Source organism: Neovison vison, chromosome 9 (assembly GCF_020171115.1).
Source record: "Neovison vison isolate M4711 chromosome 9, ASM_NN_V1, whole genome shotgun sequence".
In the NCBI taxonomy this organism is placed as follows: domain Eukaryota; kingdom Metazoa; phylum Chordata; class Mammalia; order Carnivora; family Mustelidae; genus Neogale; species Neogale vison.
The window spans coordinates 59978000-60003479 of NC_058099.1; the positions used below are offsets into that span (position 1 = coordinate 59978000).

A 25480-nucleotide genomic window follows, 5' to 3' on the forward strand; every position below is an offset into this window, starting at 1 on the left:
CCAAGGTAATAACTAATGAAGGGACGAATGGATTGCTGTAGCTGTTCTGAGAAGCCTGGGGAATGCTTCTAACCCTGTTGCTGAGACCTTCTGTGTGCATGTGTACATACATCAAAATATTTATTTTTCATAAACTCCCTTTGTGAAATATTTCTTGAGAGAAAACAACAATGTTTAAATATATATATATATATATTTTTTTTTAAAGATTTTATTTATTTGTTAGAGAGAGAGGGAGAGAGAGGGAGCACAGGCAGACAGAGAGGCAGGCAGAGGCAGAGGGAGAAGCAGGCTCCCTGCCGAGCAAGGAGCCCGATGTGGGACTCGATCCCAGGACGCCGGGATCATGACCTGAGCCGAAGGCAGCTGCTCAACCAACTGAGCCACCCAGGCGTCCCAAATATATTTGCTTGAAAAAATTGCTCCCAGTTTTTTGCTGTTGAGTTTGAAACATTTTAGAGTGGGGTTTTTGTTTGTTTGGTTTTGTTTTTGTTTTGTTTTGTTTTTCTTTCTGGTAAAGAGTAAAATTCGAGTACATTATTTCAAATGAGTACAAAACTTCCTTTTCTTCTTCTTTTAGCTAAAAATGTTCACAACATTCCCTCCTTTAAGTAATGTTTTCCGATACTTCTTTTTCCTAAAGAAGCCAGTCCAAGTACTTGAAGTAGGAGTATAATTAGTGTAACTTCAGTTTTTGCTATGTCTTAGGGATGGAGTGGAGTTGTTGATGGAAAATCACTAAATAATGAAACGACTTTTCCAGAGGTCACATAAAATCTGGCTTATGGTTCTTTCCTTTATGTCCTTTGTCTTATCTTACCAAAAGGTCTGATGATAATCAATTCCTAGCTCTGAAATATAATTGCATTGAATTTGGTTCAGTACATCATACTGACCTTATAGATCATTACATTGCATTAACCTCCTGTTTTTGTGTCTTCCATAAAGATATTTGTTTCTGTGGAATTTGATCTGCTGATTTTGATTTGAAAGGGTTGCCATCCAGCTGAAACTATTAAATAATGAGTTGAGTTTCTCTCTTGATTTTTTAGCTCAACACATTGCTGGCATCCTCTCAAATGTTGCAGTAAGAGGTCTCCAAAGTTACTTTTGTCCTTTGCAGCGCGACATCAACTTGACATTTATTTTTTATGGTTTAAATCAGAGCCTTTGGCATAATTTTTGTGATTTTCTTTCAGTCTGAATCAGGGCTACTTAAAGAGTGTTGGCTCTTTTCAGGTTGTATCCTCTGCTAATTCCAGCCACATCCAACTTGGGTTTTAATGGATGGTCAGAAAACATAAGAGGGTTAGTCAGGGTCATGCTACATAAATATTCTCCTTAGAGTATTGTCTTTCCGTTCTGTTACTATTCTTTAAGTAGAACATATCATAAAATATAAACATAAAAGAATATATTATGCTTCTAGAAAACATATAAGTATGTTTTAAAAATCCTATTAAGACACAAATAGTCCATCTTACTTGAACCCCTCTTATTTGTTTTTTATAAAATATGTGTTTGTGTGGTCTTACCTTGAAATAAAGGCATAAGAGTCAAACCTTGTAAATTCAATCTCCAATTTACTGAATAACTGTGCATTAAAGTGGTTTTCTCCTTTTTGTTGTCTAGGAAATTGGATAGAGGATAAAACCTCGGTCTTTTCAGAAGGCCCACGGTCTAGAAAGAAAGAGCCCGAGTCCTTTGAGGAGCAGACGCTATGTCTGTGAAAGAGAAAATTACAATATTATTCACAAATGCTACTAATATTTATATTCAACATAAAAGCAAATAATTATCTAGCAATTCTATTCACTGGACCAAAAAATTCTAGTGTCTATGATAATAATGCCTCATTGCTTTTGTTTAAATCCAGAGATTATGACTTTGAAATCTTTCTTTTTCAACTACAAGGTGTGATTCCTAATATAAAATGGTATTACATTTCTTTATCTAGAGAAATGCATTTCATTTAAGAATTTCTCCTATCTTCTTTTAATCTGAGATAGAAAGGGTAAATATATTATCTATGATCTTACTAAAAATACAGTGTTGTGTTTGTCATTTTTTATTACGCTTTTTAATATCCATGGTACATAGTAAGTTTGAAATGTATTCCAGACTTGGAATTATTTTTCTTTTGCATGTTAAACTAATTGGCTTGAATACTTTTTATGTACTTTTGTTCAATTCCACATAGAAATTGTAGATTATTCATCTGAAATGAATGAATTTTAAATTACTTAAACTTCACATTAGTGTATGACTCTTTGAGACCGGTTTTAAAGAACACACAGCTTCTTTCCCCTGCACATTACTGACTTAATTTGTCTTGAATACACATACCATATATCTTGCATTTTTTACAATGTTATGTTGTTTATTATACCTTGATAGATTCACAAATTATTTCTACTTTTCTTTAAGCAAGTATATTTGGAAATTTGGTAGTTTAAGATGAACTAGCTTGCGCCTTTTAAACCTTGATGATGAGCACTAATTGTCTCACCATGTCGTTTAAATGGCTGAGCGTAATCCTCCTGATGCAATTCATAACATATATCCCAGAACAAATTTGTGTTTTCTTTTCAAGTGCTCTAAAGTTTCAAATACCTCTTTCCTTATTTTACTCAGCAACAATCTGCAATTTATTTTTCTCCAGGAAAATTGAATCTGTTACTGCTTAGTATTCCTACCAGTATGATAAATGTGGTTTATATTGGCATCAGAGCAGTAACAAGAATGCATGCCAGAAAAAGACCAACATAAAATGAAATGCAAAAAAGCTGTTTTCCTTCAACAGTAACCCCACATGAAGCTAATAGAGAAATTGATGAGCATCTGCCCTGAATGTGTCACTTGTTTCTTCTAGGTGAAGTGTGACCAGTATTGGCCCAGTAGAGGCACAGAAACCCATGGGCTGGTCCAAGTGACGCTTCTAGATACGGTGGAGTTGGCCACATACTGTGTGCGGACTTTTGCACTTTACAAGGTTTGTCTTTATTTTTACCCCTCCCTTTCCCTTTTTCATTTTTTAAAGAAAGCATCTTTTGAGAAATCGGTATCTTAAGACTTTACTTAAATCTTGATTCCACTGGCAACGGTGAAGAATGAAATAATTCTTCCATTATCGCTCAGCAATTTTTCTCCTTCTCCAGTGATTTATCAGTAAATGTGGAACTCTTGCTCTGGACGGAAGTTTTGGCAAATGAAGAGTAGATGAAGAAGAATTAGTTCTTACTGTAAAATACAATAGGCGAACTCCTGATAGTTACACCTGAAAAATGCAATGCTTCTCACCTAAGAATGTTCATCTCCCTGAGCAAATACTTGTTTACAAAGAGCTTTACATTGATAGCTCCAAAGAGTGCATCTTCCCAAAGGTCATAGGGTAGGAGGAGGAATTAAGACCGCACATTTTCATGTTACCTCTTCCATGTTGCTACTCGTCGTTACAACCTGAGAGTAGGAACACAAAATTTTACCCAGTCTTCCTACTTCACAGAATGGGTCAAGCGAGAAGAGAGAAGTAAGACAATTCCAGTTCACTGCCTGGCCTGATCATGGTGTTCCAGAACACCCTACGCCTTTCCTAGCTTTCTTACGGAGAGTCAAAACCTGTAACCCTCCTGATGCAGGACCCATGGTAGTGCACTGCAGGTAAGAACCACTGAGAGCATTTGTTTTTCTCACAGTCAGAAGGTCCACGAGGAAACAGAAAGCTAAATTGTTTCTCATTGGATAGTCTCTTTCCAATTTCTACTACCCCAATTTCTGGAATAGTAGATTGCTTTATAAATAATGAAAGTGTTTTGGGGGGTGCCTGGGTGGCTCAGCTGGTTAAGCAACTGCCTTCAGCTTAGGTTATGATCCTAGAGTCCCCGGATGGAGTCCCACATCGGGCTCCCTGGTCGTCAGGGAGACTGCTTCTCTCTGACCCCTCCCCTCTCATGCTCCTCCTCTCTTTCAAATAAATAAATAAAATCTTAAAAAAAAAAAGCAGGTGTTTTTTAATCAAACAAGGCTTATATTAACAATGGTAGAAAGGATTTGATGTGGATGAATATGCCCCTCTGGACATGATAAGCAACTATGATCCTTGGTATTTTCTCTTTGGAGCAAAAATAAATAAATATGTAAACTCAAAATTAAATGTGCTCATAGTAATAACTATATGAAACAGAAAAGAATTAAGAATCAGTCTTGTGATTTGGTTCAAGTTTCATCTATGTGAGGAATATTCTTTAGAAGATGACAGATAGATAGAGAGATAGATAGATAGATGGATGAATTATTTGATAAGTTCCTGTGGCCTGGGCTGATAAAAACCTTTTTACTATGTATAGGAAAGAAAATTTCAAACAAAATGATACTATAAGTATAAAAGCTTTCAGAGAGGGTTTCATACTGCTTAAAGATACCTTCCTATAAAGTATTATCAAGTCACATATAGAAAATATACTAATTTGAGTTTTTAAAATTTACTTAATATAATATAAATACCTATATTTTGGAAGAATTTATTTTATGTATTAGGAGTTAATGAGCCTGTATTTCTTTTGAAGTGTTGTATAATTTATTACTTTTTTTACTTAATTCTGACTAATATTCTTTATATCACCACTCAGATTCTACTATATATGTGTTTATACATTTTTAGTATTTAACTGATTTCTTACCAGTTCCTTAGTTCCTCTCAAATATGTTCTCACGAACATATTACTAAAGATACCTGGTCATGTTCTGTATGTTACTATATAAATGTATAATTGATATAATCCCTAATAGTTCTTTGTAAACCGGGTACTTCAAACATGAGAGAATATGGTTTTCTGCTGCACAGACAAGTAAAACTGCAGTGGGTGAGTATATTAAAAAAGAAAGCATCTGTCACAAACCATTTCTATCATCACTTAATACTATAGTTCTTTCACATCCCATATCATACTTGAGCGTAATACCCTGGATCCTAGAAACGTTTTTACAAAAAGATGGGGACAACATAGATCAAAATAAAAGCAATAAAACTCCCCTGACTAACCCATGCTACAGTGGTAATTCTTAAACAGCGGCCTAGCAGGTTTTGAACAAGGAGATGCTTATTTCTCTTTCCCAGCAATTTTTTCCCAACAAAAACTAATCGTACCACATTATATTTATAAAGTATTTTATAAATTCCAAGGCTCTCTGCCATGCTTTATTCTGTCTGATGGTCTTAAAGGTATGTCAGTTCAAGAGGAGAGAGCGGAAGAGAAGTTACAGGGTTTGGTGTAAGCACTGAGAGAGCTAGGAAGCCAGACATAGTCCTGCTCATGTTTTATAATCTAGTACTTGCTCTTCTGGACCGGACACTATGTTCCCTTGTTTTACATAGTTCTGAAACACTAAAAATTATTTTTCTTAACTTGAGCTAATGCTTTTGCATCATGACAGCAGGTTTCTGTTTCTCCTGCCTATTGGTTTCAGCAGGCATTAGTTTGACCAGTCTGTATACTCTGTTATACATACTTCTTGGAATATGTCAGAGTCATCGTGCCTGGTGACATGCCCCTCCTCCACCAGCTCAACTTGATTATGAAGATCACACAGGAAATGTTTTCAAGTGAATTTTGGCTGCAGAATAGGGAAACAAGAAGTTCGGGCTCACTGAAGAAAGGTTGCCCTCATATGCTTAAGAGCAAAAAGGCAGTTTGCGCAGATACACACATACAGAGATACATACAAAAACGCCTACACACACATTGAGACGTATAAATGCGAACAAAAATTAAGGAAACCTAACTTGGGAGTTTTCATAAAACATTGTATTTGCATTACAGTTTGAAATATAGCATGTTCCCTCTCTCAAAATGTGTTTCCCATTTCTGTGAATTAAGGTAGAGGACCCAGGAAACTTGACAGAATGACTGATTGATAATTTAAAGACACAATTTATCCTCTCTTGATCATAAGCAAGGTATAAGGCTATATGCTAGATACTTAGTTGGATCCAGAAAAGTTTGCAGGCAAGTAGCAGAGATAAGGTAGGTAGCTATAGGCTTTATTTTGAGAAAACGCATACACTTTTCTGTACACCCACACCCCTATGTTACGTTAAGGCACCTGGACTCACCTCTGAGAGATGCAGACGACTTTGGAGAAATAAGGAAACAAAGATGAATGTGCAGTGCTAATAGCTGTTGACATTTGGAAGTGCTGTGCCTGAGGCTCTGAGAAGCTTTGTATTAAACAGAAAAGTAGGTATATCGATAGAAGAAATTTGATAGTGACTTTGAGAAAAAAATGAGGGAAAAGTGGAGCGTAAACTGAGCTCTGATATTGACTTGGACACAATATATGTTCAAACTTCAGAGCACAATTTTTCTGATGGAGTGTCAGAGAAAAATCACTGCAGACAACCACTGCTTGTGTGGGACCCAAGAAATGCCAGTGTAGAACTCATCTCTAAGCAGGCAGAAACTTTGCAGAAAGCCACAATACACGAGTTACAGAGGGTTATCAGTGATGGTAATCATGATCATGTTGTAAATGATCACACAAATACTATGAAATTTAGTAAATACTGTATTTCATGTTGTGATTTTTTTTCCTGTAATGGATTTGACTTTATTTATTTATTTTTTCCCCCTGTTATGAAGAAGTAGTGACAAACTCAAACCCAAGCCTTCTGCCAAACAGATTCTGGGAGAATGGAAGAGGCTTTAAATGAAGTCTGGTAGTAGACCAAACAGAGGGAGAGGGGGCAGAAAAAGAGAAGATTCACGTTCCTCCAATAGTCCTGTCTAGTGATAAATGTGCCAGGACTAAAAAGAGCTACTATGCAGAAGGAAAATTCTTACAGTCAGTAGTAAGAAAGGGCGAGGAGCATAATCTAGTGGTAATCTCAGACAAGACCTTGGAAAGTCGAGAAGGCTAGGGTCTACCACGTCATAGAAGAATGGTTCTACAGGCCTGGGAAGAAAGACCAGCTCTAGCTATCAGTCAGTTCATACAGACCATATAAACTCAGCATTAGGAGTGCACATGCTGGATTTTCTGCTTATGGGATTTGTGCCTTTGAGCAAGTTATTTCAAATCTGCTAGCTTGGGTTTGTTCTCTGGTAAGTGTGGTAACATTCTCCCTAATAATAAGAGTTTCATGAAGATTAACTGAAATGATATGAAATGATAAAGCACTTAGGATAGTGCATAGAATATAGAAGTATGAAATAATGTCAAATTATTAGTGTATTAATTGAGTGAGTTTTAAAAAGCTGTATATATATTTACACTTAAGAGAAAATAATCAATATTAACTTGGATATAATCTATGTGACTTGAGCCATGTATCCTATGAATAAACATATTTTTTTAAAGATTTTATTTGTTAGAGAGAGAGAGAGAGAGCACAAGTAGGCAAAGCAGCAGGCAGAGAGAGGGAGAGGCCCACTCTCCACCGAGCAGGGAGTCCAATGTGGGGCTCTGAGATCATGACCCTGGGATGAGGACCCTGGGATCATGACCCAGACTGAAGGCAGCCACTTAACTGAATGAGTCACCCAGGAATCCCTAAACAGATATTTCTAAACATGCAATATTTAGTCTAATAGATTTTTAGAAACTTAGATATTTTCCATAATGGTAATTCTGTCAAATTTTCCCCAGTGACAGAGAACATTTTCTTGTTTGCTGTGAGTTAGAATCATTTATAATAACAAATCCGTGTTTACAAAGACCTGAGAAACCATTGAGCTTGTAAGATGATACCATTAAGGATACATAGAAATTAAAATGATGGTTCTTGATGACGTCAAGATGAAGTTAGCTCTTAGCATTGTGTCCTTGACCCTTTATAATCTAAGCTGATGTCTCTTTCATGCCTCATTGTTCACTCTCTTAGTCACCTACCCTAGCTACACTTTCGAAGTACTTTTATCTCTGGCTCTTGCTAAATGATATTTATACACTCTAGAATTTCACCTGTTCCCCTCTCCACCTGCTGATGTTCAATCCTATTTCCTATTTACCTCAGTAGCACTTGCCATGTATTTGCAAAAGTTGCAAATTGGCCTCAGGTAGTTTTGTTGACATCCATGGTATTTTTTATTTTAATTTAAACTTGAATGCCTTTAAACTGGAATGCACTCTCTGGTCTTCCAAACCTTCCATAACCTTATTGTTTTATACACAGCTCAACCCATCCATTTATAGGGATTGCTTCATATTGTAAACATGAGTTGAAATTCTGGAAAATCCTTTTAAGCTCATTTCCCATTACTCTTCCTGCAGAAAGAATTAAACACTGTATTCTCTGAGCTCTCATAAAATAGGTTCACACTTAGCATATTAACTGTATATGTACAGATCACATATGCCTTAAAATCCCAGAGGGTATAGTTGACGGATTATGCACATTTGTATCCAGCTATTACATCATAGTAGGTGCTCAATAATTGCTTTCTGAAGTTAACTGAATTCCACGTGGTGTTTTAGAAATTTTTATAGAAACAGATCATTTCGGGGTTGGACTATTTGTTTGTTTGTTTGTTTTATATGAGACTATTTTTCTCCCTACTGTGGCATTTCTTATGAGAATTTAATTGTATTAAGTTGCCTTTGTCTTTCTTATACTTATTTCTGAGCCCCTTTTTCTACAACTCTTTTATGTCCTTTTCCACATAGTCTCCATTCCATGTTAAAGATAAACATAGCTCCCTGTTTTTTAGCCGGGATAATAGTTAAACATATTGAATCTTAATCGACAGCAGATATTCTTTCTTCTCAACTGGAGAGGCCATGTTCTAAGTGTTTTACATGTATTAATGTTTTTTACATACAAATCATTTTCAGAGGTAGGAACCTTATTTTCTCATTTTACACAAAAATAAACAGAGACCGAGGAAGACCATCTTACTCACCTGATTTCATGCCAGTAGTGATAGCCACTGCGTGCCCTACGCTGCCTGTCCCTATCGACCAAGTGAGTTTTCCAGGCTTTCGTTCACTTGCTGGTCCTCACCTCCAACTTTGGCCACCACTTGGGTGGCATTTCACTCTTTAAGTCTGTCCCAATGACCTTGTCAGAATGAGTCAGTCCTTTCTTTCTGGCCCCACATCACATGGCCATATGCTAGCCTTTATTCCACTCATTCTGCATCAAAGTTAATTGTTAATATGTGAGTCTCTTCTACCCCTTAATCATTTTAGAATAATCACAGTGACTACCCATTACTGAGCCATCACTGTTTTCTAAATATCACTAAGTACTTAAGGGATAACTCATTTAATCCACAGAACAGTATGTTTTATTTGTGAGGATTATTAAACACAAGGAGGTTGTAAATTTAGGGCCTATTTCAAAGTCTTTGACCTGTTTACTCATCATCATATCTAGTTCTGACTTTTCTTGTTGCAGAGACTGACTTAGTTCCTTACACTACCTCCTTCATATATATTTGTTGACGGAATGGTTGTCAGGTGGATATTTGCCATTACCTCTTCACATATATCTATGCAGTACATGAATAGAGACATGCCCTATTTTTCTCCTAACTTATAAAATTTGATTTTGAAAGAAACTAAGGGATAGAACTTCCAGTCTATTTATTAAGTTTGCATTTTCATAGAGGTAATATGTTACATTTCCTCGTATTGTTTCATTCTTCCTCTTAGAAAACAAAGAAGTTTTGTTCCCTGTTCTCCCTATTGAGCCCTATTCTTTTTGTTGTTCTACAGAAGAATTTGTGGTTTATATTTTACTATTGCCAAAGGAGTATGACAACTGATTTGAATTTGCTTATTATTAAGAATGAATAAATTGGGGTGAAGCCATAATTTCACTGTGTCAATTATAAACTCTTGACCCATGGTACTAACTCTTAGTCATAGTTAATGCCTTTTAGGACCAAGGGAATACATTACCTTTATAGGAGAAATCTATTTGTGAATAAATATGAAGGAGGGATAGATCAAGACCCCCTAAACTTGTGTTCTAAATGAGAAGATTCCAAGAAGAGTAAAATAGACCTCCTAAAGATAATTAAAGTCTTGTACAATCAAACATAGAATCAAACCAGACTTTAAAACCAGAAAGAATAAGGGGTGCCTTCATGGCTCAGTCTAACTGACTGAGTTAAGTGTCTGCCTTTGGCTCTGGTTATGATTCTGGGGTCCTGGGATTGAGCCCCATGTCAGGCTTCCTGCTCAGCAGGGAGTCGGCGCCTCCCTCTCCCTCTGCCTCCTCCTATCTGTTCTCTCTCTCTCTCTCTCATTCCCACAAATAAATAAATAAATAAAATCTTAAAAAAAAAAAAAACCCAAGGAATAGAAACTGAGGACTAGATGTAGATAAATACTGTTTTGGAAGTAACAGGGGGCCACTAATGGTGGTCTGATAAAAATCAAATGACAATTTGGAGTTAGAAAGTTTCATAAGATCCAATCTTAATAATAATTTTTGACTTTATAAGTGAAAGCACAACCAAGAAAGTACTTAGATCATATTTACAACATAACCATTTGCTTCTAATATCAAACCAATATTGACAAAAATAGCCTTTCCAAGGTAAAAAAAGGTTTTTGGAAAATGTTGCATATGATCATAAAAATAAAAGATGTTGTGATCCAAAGGAGCTAAGAGTGCTATGGAAAATTGTTTAATGCATTTTAACCCACCATTTAAATTCCATCCTTTATTTTCCTCAATGTGTTTCATTCAAATATCTCTTTAGATCAAAGACCACAAGTACTGCCAAAGTATGTGATAGTTTTGAGATGCTGACAAGTACAAACCATAGGCCCATATTTTCCTTAAACCTGGGATTCATTTTCATGGATAAATTAATAAAAGAAACTAGTCTTCTGTAAGTGAAAGATGGGAATGTTGAAAATACCAACATCTCTTGATAAGAAAATGGGTGGAATACACAAATTGTATCCTTATTTATGAAAACATTTTAAGGTGAGAAGTAATTGTACCACACTGAAACTATTGTATAGGTTCTGTTCTTATATACTAATAATTGTGCATACAGAGAAAATTCCTTTTTTTTTTAAAGATTTTATTTATTTGACAGAAAGATTACAAGTAAGCAGAGAGGCAGGCAGAGAGAAGAGGGGGAAGCAGGCTCCCTGCTGAGCAGAAAGCCCGATGCGGGGCTCGATCCAGGACCCTGATATCATGACCTGAGCTGAAGGCAGAGGCTTAACCCACTGAGCCACCCAGGCGCCCCAGAAAATTCTTAATTTATGAAACAACATGGTGATATGAATCAGGAAACCAGAGCTTCAATAGTTTGATGGCACAACCCTGTAAGAGAAAAATGCCTTACATGCACTAAAATAACTTAAGAGTAATTGAACCCAAAGAAAACATTAAAAGGAATTGCATAGTGACTCCAGTAGGTGTAAAATATAAAACTCACATTGAAGGTGTTTGGGGTACTGGGCGGGGAGCACTCTGGCTGTCTGATGAAATGGAACATTTATTTGAAAAGACAGATATAAAGGCAATAGAGGAGAGGTGAGGCCAATATTTTAAGTAACAACTAATGTCAGTGTCTGATATCAAGGGTAGTTCCTGAAAATACCTGCCATCTGGGGAACTGTCACCATTCCATTCTTATCCCATGCCCAAAAGTTGCAACCAAGTGACTTTGTGTAAGGAAGTGGCAATTGACAGAGCATCTTTCCATCATCTATTTGATTTAATCTTTACACCAAAAATAGTAGGTGTATATTCTTACCATCTCCACACTAAAGGAAATTGAGACTCTGAAAAGTTAAGTGACTTGCTGAAGACCACATATCCAGCTAGTAAGTAGAAAATCTGGCTGAGAATTCACGTTTTATGATTCAAGGTCCGTTCCTCTTTGTCTACACCATACCACCATTTTCTATTTTGCCCAATTCATGTTACACAAATGAGAGTGAAACAGTCTCCAGCCAGCAACAGAGATGGCTTTTAGTAGATCGAAAATCCCCTTTGGGGACAGCATTAAATGGTGTTTAGTACTGAAAATCACTCGAAATGAGCTTATTAGAGTTGAAATCCCAGCTGCACTGTTCACTGCAACATATTTCACCTTTCTCAGCCTTGGTTTCCTGATCAGTAAAGTGGGGATAATAGTAGTAGGTCCCTCACAGTATTGTGTATAAAGAGCTAGTAAGATGGTATGTGTAAAGTGGTGATTAGCCAGGTAATGCCACATAGGAAGAAGTCAATAAATGTCTGTACTAATAGACATTTTTGTTATTGTTTTGCTTCACATAAAATATGTGTTTAAACTGATTCTCATTAACATTATTACTTTTTTCTGAAATGTGAGTTTGACTTCTATGTAACTTGGAACTTAGAAGAGAAGAAATACGTGTGTGTGTGTGTGTGTGTGTGTGTGCATATACATATACTAACCTAGGTGAGTGGCAACTATTTAGCACTTTAAAATTTACCACTTTAAAAACACATAGTACTATATGTAGTAGTTATGTCATTGCACTTTTAAAATCTTGTTAAAATAGATGGTTACTATAAGACAAGCCTTTCAGCCTCAACACCACTGATATTTGGGTCATATAATTTTTGTTGTGGGAGACTGCCCTGTGCATTGAACAGTGCTTCTCAGCATCCCTGTCCTCTGCCTACCAGATGCCAGTAGCATGCCCCCAAGGATTGTAACAATCAAAAATGCCCTCAGACGTTGCTAAATGTCCCCTTGGGAACAAATTCACCCCGGATTGAGAACCATTGTTATATGGCAGCTAAACTAATCTTTGATTGTGCAGAATATATGCATCCAAATGATAGCCCACTTCAAAGCTTTAAAGCTTGAAAATACTTTTCTGTGAATGGCATCCTCATTTTAAACATCGGGGGGACGTCTTTATGAGACTTCCCTTAAGAATCACTTTTTAGAGCATATAGTGAGGTAGGCTCATAACTTGAAAAATCGGCCAACAATATTCCATACCTTGGCCACCAACCATACAAACCCAAGACTTGGCTCTACAGGTCTCTTGGCACTTAAAAAAAGTAAATAAAAAAATAATCCACCTTCAAGGACAAAGATATGCCACCATTAGGGAATACAGAAGAACAGGTGACGGGCTCTTAACTAGACTGCCAAAAGGAAGTTCCAAAAACACTTTCGCACCATGGCAGCAAATTAATGCAGCAGCAATAAATCTTCAGCCTCCCAAGGTGGCTACTTCTAAGGGTCATGGTCCTTGGGGCTGACAAATGCTGGGTTTTTCTGCTAGCGTATCAGTCACATTGCTTCATATTCATGCTTGGTATGGACGTCTAGCATTCTGGAAGTTCAAAACAATAAGCCCTAGGAATCCCTTTAAGTGGCATATGACTTAGTGGCTATCCTCTTTTTCAATGTCTTGTGGAAGCCAAAGATAAAAGATTAGATGGATGTAAGATAAGTGAGTCATAATGCAAGAACTTCTGCCCAAACATAAAGGTCCTAAAAATCCCTTGCTCTTTGATCTTTGCGGGTTATGTATTTCTGGGCCAGCATACTCCATTTTTAAATGAAAGAGTTTGTTGAGGATGTTTCTTGTGAAATAATTAAACACTTTTCATTTATTTATTTTTTGTAGACCTTCTTCCAAAGAGCTTGAGAAGTCTCTTTTTCTTTTTTTCCCCATCCCACCTCCCTCCATACTTTTCCCACTTCCTCCCACCCCTAAAGGAAAATCCTTCTCCACCTTTCAGTCCGCCAAGAGAGGGTCAGTGGTTAAGACTTTCACTGATCCATAGTGGTGCATGTAGAGCCTATGGCTTATGATATATCGAAATGGACTAGATGAGTTGAGGCAGAGTAAACTGTAGCTCTACCATTCTGATAATAAAAGCTAAACAGATACTTGCCCAAATTCCTTTTAACACCTGAAAGGAAAGGACTTTGAGAATTATGATCTTTTTAGGAAAGTATTCCTTTTCCACTTATCTGGTTTTGTTCATTTGTCTCAGATTGGGTTGGTTTAGAGCATGGATCTTTAAAAAAAAAATTGCAACCATATTTGTGTTTCTGGTACAGCTATGTGCCTTAGGAATTGGTGACCTTTCTGAAGTGGAGGGTGTAGCTATCAGTTAACCACCATGGCTTACAAATACCAACCCAAACTTACTCACTTAAAACCACCACAATTTGTTATTTCTCACAGTTCTGTGGGTTGACTTGGGGCCAGGCAGTGGTCTTCTGCTGACCTCTCCTGATCTATCCTTTGCAGCCAGCTGGAAAGCCTGTATAAGCTAGCCTACCCACCTCCCCATGACCTTGCCTCCCAGTCTGGTGGTCTCAGAGTTCTGGGGATCAAAGGAGAAGCTTCTGAAGCCTTTTGAGGCCAAACCTTGGAAGTCACACATCATCACTTTCACCACACTCTTTTGCTCAAAACAAGGCAAGGGCCAGCTCAGATTCAAGGGGTAGTGAAACAGACTCCTCCACATGATGGGAGAAACAACGAATGATGTGTGACTTCATTTATCCCAGAACTGAGTTCTATGTCAATGAACCTTATTTACTGGACACACACAGATCTTCTCTCCATTCCTGCCAGCCTGGCTGAGTCCACAGTAAATGTTCCTCCCATGGAGCAATACCCACAGGCCCACCCTAAAATACAGAGGGTTTCTATTGTTGTTGATACATGAAATAAGTTTTAAAAAAGTAGAGGAAAATCTATGTAATTTGTTTTGTAACTGCTACCTGATTCTTTTTCTGAAATATCAACATCTGTGGCAGGAGAAATTTATACTCTTTAATCCCATTTCATCCTATCTCAAAAATATTTTCTTTATATCTTCCTGTGATTTAGGAATTAATAGATTTGATAAGCTTCTTTAGAAACTCAATGATTTCAGGAATATGATTCATTTACAGTGAATCACAGACCGGGAAGGGACATCTCAAGCTTTCTAGACAACTGCCCTTTCCCCCTCTCCTTCTCTCTCTTCTCTCTCTCTCTCTCTCTCTCTCTGCCTTCTTCCCCTCTACCTCCTCACCCCCTTTCCCTTTCCACTGCATCTCTTTAATCTCAGAGATAAAATAAAATGAGACCCAAGGAGGTTGACAGCTTTCCCATAGACTCTTGCTGGACTCAAGTCTTCTGACTGTTGGCGCAACATATTTCCCACTGCATTATAGTCCTTTTAATTTTGGTCCAGTTAATATGATTAAGGAGTCCCTTCATATTTTCTAGCTGAATTAGGAAAATAGCCAGAAAACATCTACATAGCAGCAGGGACGCATTATGTTTGAAACTAAGATGGTTGGAATAGGTGATTTTGATGCATTACAGCCAGTTAAGTGTCACAGATCTTTAAGACCATGACTGATTGAAAGAAGGGCTGAGGGGTAACTGGGCAGCAGCCTGGAGGTGCTGGGCACCCAGGTGGTCAGTAAGGCTGGGGCAACAGAAAATGGTAGAGGGAGGCCACAGAGAGAGGGAGGGAATGTTAGAGGTAAACTCCTCTTGCTTTCAGTAATGCCTGGAGCTATGATGGTGAAAACCACTCAGGCCACTAAAAACGACTTTACATGCTGACTTGGCAGCCCTACCCTGGTTGGACTGGCGGCCTTCTATATCTGCCGCTCCACTGGAGCTCCAGCCTGGCTCTGCCATGGCTGGAGCATGAGCTTTTTAGTGGCCATATGCCTGGGAGGCTCATCATCCACAATTTCCTCATCCCAGGCTCCAGCCAAGTGCAGCAGATGCTATTGTTACTTCTTCTATTGAATAAAGTAGGAAGCAAAGAGAGAAAGAAATTTGTCAATATTGTTTTTCTGTTGGAATCGAAATAAAAACTGTGTGTGGTATATTGCCTGAGAGTAACCCATGTGCCAAATCCCCATTTTTTGTAACACACTTACATAAGATAAGAATCTGTTCCTATATTTCTTAACATAATGCAAATGACCTTCTCCATTCTACTGTAAATGTGTTACAATTATAGCCATTGGACTTCTCTGTTTGGATTTGTGCTTTTTCTTGCACTTGGAAACCCTTTGCTCTGACCATGCCATCTGCTGGAATCACTTACCTTTCTTTCACACACTCACAGTGTTTGTTATATGCCCTAAATCAAGCTATGCAAAACTCTGAAATCTTTTATGCAAATAAACAAATGTTTAGCAAGTATTTTTAAATACTTTGCCTTGATAAGTAGCATTAATAAGGTATATTTGTGTTTCTAAAGAAAGTACAGCTGCTGAGAGAGTTTCTCACAGAAATGTATGAAGTAACACGAAAATCGGAAGAGAATCTTGAAATAAATGCCTGCATATATAAATGGTTTCTGTGCTGAAGATAAACCACATGATGATAAATTAAGCAAACAGGAAGTCTCTTTTTGGCATAGAACATACCTGGGGTGAGGGACGGGGTGGGGAAGGAGGTCTTAAGACTCTGCTAAAGCCACTGCTCCTCCCCCGCCTACCGCCATGTTATCCCATCAAACCTGTTCAGCCCTAATAGGACACTGATGACCCTGCAGATTCCCACTGATTTCCACTGCTCTACTCTCACCAGCCTGGCTAGGCGCACCATGAATTTCCTTCATAGGACAGGAGAAGAAAAGCAAAACCCTGAGTGTAATCTAAAACACAGGTTCTTTTGCCAGTCTATGAAATAAGAAAGCAGGAAAAAAGTCCATTTAATATCTTCCAAAACTGCTACCTAAATTTTGGACATTATCACCTTTTCTTTTTTATATTCTGATTTGTTTGTTTGTTTGTTTGTTTTTCCTTTTGGATCTGTAGCTGCCCCCAGATTTGTATGTAAGAGATGTGAGTTGGAATGTTTTTTTCTATCTGTACTTTTTCACCTCACTGCCATGGTCTCTAGCCATAAAAAGCAGGACTAAGTGGACAGAGCCTCCTCTTGTCACTGAGGCTAGGCTGTTAACATGATTTGACCTACCCACTGCCTTATACAGATTGAGAATGCTGGGTATTTTTTATTATACTATGCTTTCAGACTAAACTCAATTGAATATTATATGTGAATATAGAAGATAAATATACAAAAGATACAACCTCAGTAGGTCACAGTATAAGCCTCTAAATTTTATTAAGAGCCAAGTTTGTTAAATTTTAACGTAGACAAAAGGAGGGCCACGGATTGTCTCAAACTATGAGGCATGTTTTACATACATCTTAGAACCTTTGTGAAAATCAAACTTCCTAGAGTAGTTCATACATAGAGAATTTAAAAAATGCAAGGCAACAAATTAAGCTCTTAGATCTTAAAGCTTTTATAATAAGTATATGCTGATAAGAACTACTCAGAATCCCATGACTTTCACTCCATATTTGGCTCTCAAGTTAAGAAATGAAAATTATACATCTAGAAAAATTAGATATATTGGAATGCCCTTAACTATGATATCTTGTACAAATCATTTGCCTGCCTGAGTTCTATTCGTCTAGCAAGGTAGACGAATGGTCATTTGCCAAAGGTATCTTTTCTACATGGGAAAACTGCATACAATTTGGTAGATTAAACAGTTCTTGATGATGATGATATGATAATGATTAGGAATTTTAGTTTTATGAAAGCCATAAAAAGAAGTTTTCTCCAACCACCTTCAAATTCAGTCCCAACATGGATTCACAGGTGATCATTCACTTTAGAAAAACAAGTACTGTGTGATCTCTCATATGTGGAATCTAGAAAACACACACATAGCAAAAAACAAGAGGCTAATAGACTCAGAAAATAGATTGGTGGTTGCCAGAAGCAAGGGGTTGGGGTGGTGGGAGAAATGGACAAAGGGGGTTCAGAATTTAAAAAAATAATAATAATAATTAGTCAATTAAAAATCTCACTTCATCAACCTTAACCCAGCTGAATTCTAGTCATGCAGACAAAGTATCTTGCTCAGTCTGGACGCTTGTTCACTATTTTCATTTGAAAAACCATAGCCAATCATGTTGCAAACCACAAAATTCTTCATAACCTGTGGTTAACATTTCATCTCTCTTTTGTGTGTCTGGAAATGATTGACTTGGCTTCAGATTATTTTCTCTGATGTACTACAGCCTGAAATTCACTTGTTATCTTGGTTCAATTAAACTCAAAATTATTGATTTGTTGGGCACAATAGTAAAGCCACAAGTCGGCAGTACCTTTCCTAAAATTCAGTAAGAATCTCTGTGAATGTGGTCGTTAGAAGAGCTATGTATGTATACCTTTGTTGTGCTTATATTTCCTAAAGGCTTAAGAATAAACAGATTTTAAAAATTTGAAATGATAATTCTGCGTGTAAGTCATTTTTAGAGTGAATCTTCATGGCAATCATAGCATGCAAAGGGATAACAGTCCCTAAGGTGAACACTGCACATTTTGCTGAATACTGCCTACATTTCCATACAGATAACATCAAGTAGCACTTCTGGAATTATCGCTAGTGTCCACGGTCTCTCTTTAAAGCTGCATCATATCAAAGTTTGGCTCTGATATAAGAAACTTAGGTCCAGTCTTAGCTATTAGAACTCAGTTAAGGGTTCTAAACAACATCTTCTTTGTTATTTTTCCCTCTGAGGGACCCTACACTTGGGAAGAGCTTTATTTTAGGGGAAAAATAGTTCATTTCTCCTAATTTTTTTTTCAGTGTAACATTTCAAACATATCCGAGTGCAGAGAGAATGTATAATGAACCCCTAAGCACCTATCTCTGGCTTCAGTTATCAATATTTCAAGCAGTGTTTACATAAATGGCAGTTCATTTTCTATTTTTTAAAAGAAACTCATTACATAACTGCCATTCAACATTTGAGATTTTAATAACCTGGGCAGCCTTTGCTCAGGTAAATGTTCAATTTCCATGAACATACTTAATGTAAAGGGCACTCCTTATCACTGGCTCCTGGGGAAAGATGCCTGACTCTGTATTCCATGCCACCATAATCTTGCACTGCTTCTCTAAATCTAAAGTCTTAACAGCATCACAGTTTTCATATTATAATTACTGGGGTATGATTAACAGTGTCATTTTAGTTTCAGATGGGCAACATAGTAATGTAACAGTTCTAGAGATTACTTGGCGCTCACCACAGTGAGTCTAGTAATCACCTGTAACCAAACATCATTTCTATAATCTTATTGATCATATTCCCTGTGGTGTACCTTTCATGTCCATGACTCATTTATTTTGGAACTGGAAGTTTGTACCTTTTCTTTCTTATCTATATCACCCATGTTCCCACCCACCTACCTATTGACTACCACCTGTTTGTGTCCTGCATTTAAGAGCCTGTTTTTGTTTTGGTTTTTTTTGTTTGTTTGTTTGTCTCTTTTTTCTTTGTTCATTTGTCTTGTTTCTTTAATTCCACATATGGGTGAAATCTTATAGTATTTATTTTTCACTGTCTGACTTATTTGACTTATTACACCCTCAAGTTCCATTCATGTTGTTGCAAATGGTAAAAAAATAACATTCTTTTTTATGGCTGAGTAATATTCCTCTCTGTGTGTGTGTATCACCTCTTTATCCATTCATCTGTAAAATGAACATTTGGGTTGTTTCCACATGGCTGTTGTAAATAATGTTGCGATAAACACTGGAGTCCGTATATCTTTATGAATTAGTTTAGTTTTGTTATGTTTTCTTTGAGTAAATACTAGTAGTGGAATTACAGGATCATATGGTATTTCTATTTTTAATTTTTTGAGGAAGTTCCACACTATTTTCCACAATAGTTTGTGTTCCCACCAACACTGGGCTCCTTTTTCTCCACATCTTCATCAATACTTGTCATTTCCTATCTTTTTGATTCCTTCTATTCTGACAGGTGTAAAATGCTCTCATTGTTATTTTGATTTGCATGTCCCTGATGATTAGTGATATTGAACATTTTCCTGCTCATTTTAATTGGATTATTATTGCTTTTACAGAGGAGTTGAGTGGTAACAGTTCTTTATATATTTTGGATATTAACCTCTTATCAGAAATGTCATTTGCAGATATCTTCCCCATTCAGTAGGTTGCTTTTTTGCTTTGCTGATGGTTTCCTTCACTGTGGAAAAGCTCTTCATTTTGAGGTAGTCTCAATAGTTTATTTATTTTTTTTGTTTCCCATGCCTCAGGAGACATTTCTAGAAAAATGATTTTATGGCTGATGTCAGAGAGGTTACTGTCTATTTTTTTTTTCTTCTAGGACTTTTGTGATTTCAAGTCTCCCATTTAGGTCTTTAATCCATTTTGAGTTCATTTATGTGTTGCACATAGTTGTACAGTTTTCCCAGCACCGTTTGTTGAGAGACTATCTTTCTTATTGTATATTCTTGCCTCTTTTATCATAGATTAATTGGCCATATAAACGTGGTTTATTTCTGGGCTCTCTGTTCTGTTCCACAGGTCTGTGTGTCTAATTTTGTGCCTGTACCATACTGTTTTAATTACTATAGCTCTATTGTGTACCTTGAAACCTAGAATTGTGATACCTCTAGCTTTGTTCTTTTTTCTCAAGATTGCTTTGACTCTTTGGGATGTATCTGGCTCCATACAAATTGCAGCATTATTTGTTCTAGTTCTATGAAAGATGCTGCTTGTATTTTGATACAGATTGCATTGAATCTATGGATTGTTTTAGGTAGAATAAACTTTTTAACAAAACTGGTTCTTCTAATCCATGAGCATGCCATAGCTTCCTATTAATGGCATCAAGTTTTGAAATGGTTCCAGACTATTGAAACAACCTCCCTCTTTGGAGAGCTTGTTTCCAAAACTGTACTTAGCAAATTTTGACTTGCAGACAGCTATTTTTTTTATTCAATGCATTTATTTTAAAATTAAGGATTTTTTAAAAGTCTTAGTTCATCATAGGCTCACCACTCTTATTTAACATTCAATGCCTCACACTCCCCTGTTTAAAGCTTCCTTGCTTTAGTCTGTGAAAATAAAGCTGAATTTAGAAATTATCAGCTACCTGATTTAGGAAAAAAGAGAAATAAAAATAGCAATTTTGCAAATCCAAATGTTGAGTTTTTCCCAAACAATTATCAGTACACATAATCCAATGAATAGTTTCCATACCCATTCTCTACTCCACAAGAAATATAAAAACAGAATTCAGACTATCTAATTAGTGTATGTGTAGACTCTGTACTGAGTTGTTAATAGATGTTATCTGGAGAGTTTTTTCTATAGTTAAGAAAGGAATGGGTTAAACTAAGTTAAATTACTTTACAACAGAGTTCCCCAATCCTATATAGTACTCATTACTGTTATGAACTTTCAAAGGGGAATTTCTGAAACTTATTTAAACCTGAAACTCTACTCCCCTCACCCTTGGCATTCTTGTTTTTTGGTTTGTTTTGTTTTTTATTCAAATTCTAGTTAACATACAGTATAATATTAGGTCCAGGTGTCCAATAAAGTGATTCAACATATCCGTACAACACCTGGTACTCATCACATCAAGTGCACTCCTTAATCCTCCTCATCTATTTACCCATCCCCCCACCCACTTCCCCTCTAGTAACCATAAGTTTGTTCTCTATACTTATGAGTCTGTTTCTTGGTTTGCCTCTCTCTTTCTTTTCTTTTTTTTTCCATTTGTTTCTTTTGTTTGTTAAATTCCACATATGAGTGAAATCATATGGTATTTGTCTTTCTTTAATCACTTATTTCACTTAGCATAATACTCTCTAGCTCCATCCATCTCACTGCAAATGGTAAGATCACGTTCTTTTTTAAGATTGAGTAATATTCCATTGTATGTATATACCATTCCTTCTTTATCCATTCATCTCTAGATGGACATATGGGCTCTTTCCATATTTTGGCTGTGGTTACATTGCTTCTATAAACACTGGGATGCATGTGCCCCTTTGAATCAGACTCTCCATCTGTTAAATTTAAAGGATTGTCTTGGAGGTGATTCTCAAACTTCAGCATGCATCAGGATCACCTGAGAGGCGTATTGAAACTCAGGGTTTTTGCCACTACCCCCAGAGTCTCTGATTCTCTAGGTCAAGGTAGGGTCCCCAAATCTTCATTTCTAACAAGTTCCTAAAGGATGCTGCTTGTCAGGGGTAGCACTTTGAGAACCACTAGATTAGATCATCTCTAATATCCCTTTCAAGTCTAAAATCTGATTCACTTGTATATGGCATTGTTTTATCTTGACAAGATAGAAATCAGGATATAAAATGGGATATTAGTTTCATTAGTTCATTAGTATAGGTCATTAAAATAAACCATGCAAAAATTGCGTTAGCTACTCTGCCATTAGCCAATGAATTAAAATATTAAACTCTAGGTCCTTAATTCATAGAAAAAAGAGTAAGGAAATGAACATTTATTAAGAATATATAATTAGGGCACCTGGGTGGCTCAGTGGGTTAAAGCCTCTGCCTTCAGCTCAGGTCATGATCCCAGGGTCCTGGGATCAAACCCCGCATCGGGCTCTCTGCTGAGTGGGGAGCCTGCTTCCCTTCCTTTCTCTCTGCTTGCCTCTCTGACTACTTGTGATCTCTGCCAAATAAATAAATAAAATCTTAAAAAAAAAGAATATATAATTAAGGGGATTTTTTTTTTTTGCCAACAATAACCTTATAGCAACCTTTAGAATGGGTTTAAATTTTAAAGATAAGAAAACTGAGGCTTAGGGAGGATAAATACATGACCTAACGTCACACAGCTAGCAGATGGAAGAGCCAGATGTTGAATCTCTAAAGTCCATGTTCTTTCCACTTGCCAAACTGACTCATAAAACAAGCATATCACATCAGTGCTTTCCCTGTCACACTTACGTGAAAACAAAACAGTCCATTTCACCAATGCAGCCAAAAATTCAATTATGTTTAAATTATTTTAATCACTAAAAAGTGAACTTTTAAGAAAAAAAATGGGATTCTTTAGTGTGGTCAGTATTAACTTCTATAGCCAGAAACTGCGTTTCTTCCCGGTACTATAACATCCAACTATTAGAGATATGAGGTCAGAAATGGTATCTAAGAGTTCAGCTTCACATTTGTCTTCCCTGGATCTATGGTACACATGAAAAAAAAATGCTTAATAGATATTTGATGGATAAGTGAACGTGACTGGAAGTGTCCTTATCCAAAACGATTCCAGGAACAAAGCCATGAAAGAATTCTAAATGGTATAATCTGTGTTGTATAGGTAAAACATTTAAAAAGGGCAGTAGCATTATTCTTAAAATGCCAAACGGTTTCTCTTGTTATTTGGTTGGGAGAGAGGCTGGAAGTAGGCTCTGGACCAGATTTTGTGGGCACCAAGCCCTGTGGGACACTTTATTCATTATATGTGAGGCTTTGTAAATGTTGAGTCTAGGGCTTGCATCCTAATTACCATTATGTCTGGTATTAATGGAAATGTATGCTGCAACCCTGAGAATTATCAGGGTAATAAGCATCCCATTCCCAACATCTTCCTCCCTATATGAGGTAGATTAAGTCTTTAAAGAGAAGCACTTAGTGCCCCCAGAAAAGAAAGCACCATATAGTGTCCCTGATGTTAAGAAAAAGTTTATTTTCCTTGAATGGGTTCCTTACAAGGAGCAGTTGCCCATCCCTGATCACCACATTCCCTCCACTTTCAGAGCACACAGACAGGAAATAAAATAAGCTATTGTTCTTCTCAGATGCAGTATTATCTGCTGCTCATATGGTCTCTGCTGAATCCCAGCTCTGGATTTGCTCCTGTACAGAGGGTTCCAGTCCACTGAGGAAGGCAGCTTGGGGTCCCCAAATTGGCCTAAACTCCATGAGCAAGGTTGCTGAGGCATGTGATGGAATGAGCATTGCCAAGCTGTTTCTGTATCTCTTGGGGAGCTGCTAAAATGAAGCATTGCCTTTGAAGAGAATCTTCCAAGGGAAGTAGCTTTGCCATCAATGAATTTGTACTCCTCTTCCTGCAAAGTTAGGAAAAACAGTTCATCCATAGCCATGACTGGAGATCAAGGAAGAGTTGGTGCTCAGCAAAACAGCCCCACAGCATGTGAGGTTCCATCTGGTTACGGCAGGCATCTCAAGTTCTATGCACATGGGATGTCAGATGTTATTGGGTTAATTCTTCCATAGATTAAGTGCCTTATCAATTACTTAAATATAGTAATTTAGAAGTCTCTTTAATGAAAAGGTGAATTTTCAGCCCCCTGCCATGGTGCATGCCTGTAATCCCATTTATTGGGGAGGCTGTGGCAGAAGAATAGGTTGAACCCGGGAGTTCTGAGCTGCAGTGAACTGTGCGCATCGGGTGTCTGCTAAATTTGGCATCCTCCTCGCAGGAGCAAGAAACCCCAGGTTGTTTAAGGAGGGTTGAGATGGTCTAGGTTGACAACAGAGCAGGTCAAAACTCCCATACCGATCAATAAAGGAGCAGATTCTCACATGCTGCCACTCATCATCTATATATTTTAATGCTTATGAATATTTCCATATAATTAATACTGTAAATGGTAAGTGCTGTAATTTCCTTTGACCTATGTTGCCATTAGATACATTACTTGATCAGTGCTCTCAATGAATCATTTTATACACACGTATTTAGTTAATTGGTTATTTTTTTTTTCCTGCCTGTGTTTATGTGTAATATACTCTATAAGGGGAAGGAAATCAGCCCGCTTGCAGCTGAGTCTGGTAAAAGAGCAATTAGGGTCTATCAGAACAAACAGCTGTCAATAATGAGTTCTGAATTAAAATTACTAGCAAAGAAAGGAATCTAGACATCTGCAGGAAATGTGAAAATATTTTTATAACCTAATAGCTGAGATCTGGACAGGGGTATCACTGAGTTTTCCCAGCTGTACCTGCAATGTCTTTTGTAATATTCCCAGACTAAAAGAACACTGAAATTCATTGCATAAACTAGACTACATTTTTAAAATGTTAGCTGCCTTTGAACAGTGTATATTTTGATTTCATGTAATCAGCATGAAAACTTTCTATTTCAAACTATTTTGCTGTGCCCCTAGTCATAAAATGTAGCTTAAAAATAGTTCTGTTATCTTTGTATTGTGTCTTTCCAATCAGGGTTCTGCTGCCTGGATATTTTTCTTTCTGTCTTTGGAAAAATATTTTTGGGTCTTATTACATGGTATCTGATTTTCTCATATTGGGGTTGTTTCTCACAAAAAAACTTGCAAAGTGGGCTTTTGGCATCTGAGTTTTATTACAAGATAATTCCATATATGTACAGGTATCTGGAGATAGTAAAGTATTTTGTCTTAAAATAAAAAAAAAAGAACATACGTTTTTCAGAGCAAACTTCACAATCTCCTTTTTGCATTGAAATTTTAACATGGTTAGGTCAAAAAATCTATGTGAATGACAGGTCAGAATTTTTATTTTAAAGGTCACTATTTTTTCAAGATTTCATTTTTTTATTTATTTGAGAGAAAGAAAGAGAGAGAGAGAGAGAGAGATTGAACTCGGGCAGGGGGAGAGAGGGAAAAGCAGACTCTCCACTAAGCAGGGAACCCGTGGGCCTCAATCCCAGGACCTTGGAATCATGACCTGAGCC

At 37.0% G+C, this 25480-nt stretch overlaps 1 protein-coding gene across 38 annotated transcripts in view; it reads left to right on the forward strand.

Moving 5' to 3' along the window:
* Positions 1-25480, forward strand: part of PTPRD (protein tyrosine phosphatase receptor type D) — a 2250073-nt gene that overhangs the window by 2198004 nt on the left and 26589 nt on the right. For all 38 annotated transcript variants that reach the window (XM_044265686.1, XM_044265656.1, XM_044265663.1 and 35 more), the window contains 2 exons: positions 2873-2992; positions 3506-3660. In XM_044265686.1, the coding sequence (XP_044121621.1) occupies positions 2873-2992; positions 3506-3660 (275 nt within the window). The remainder of the gene's footprint in view (positions 1-2872; positions 2993-3505; positions 3661-25480) is intronic.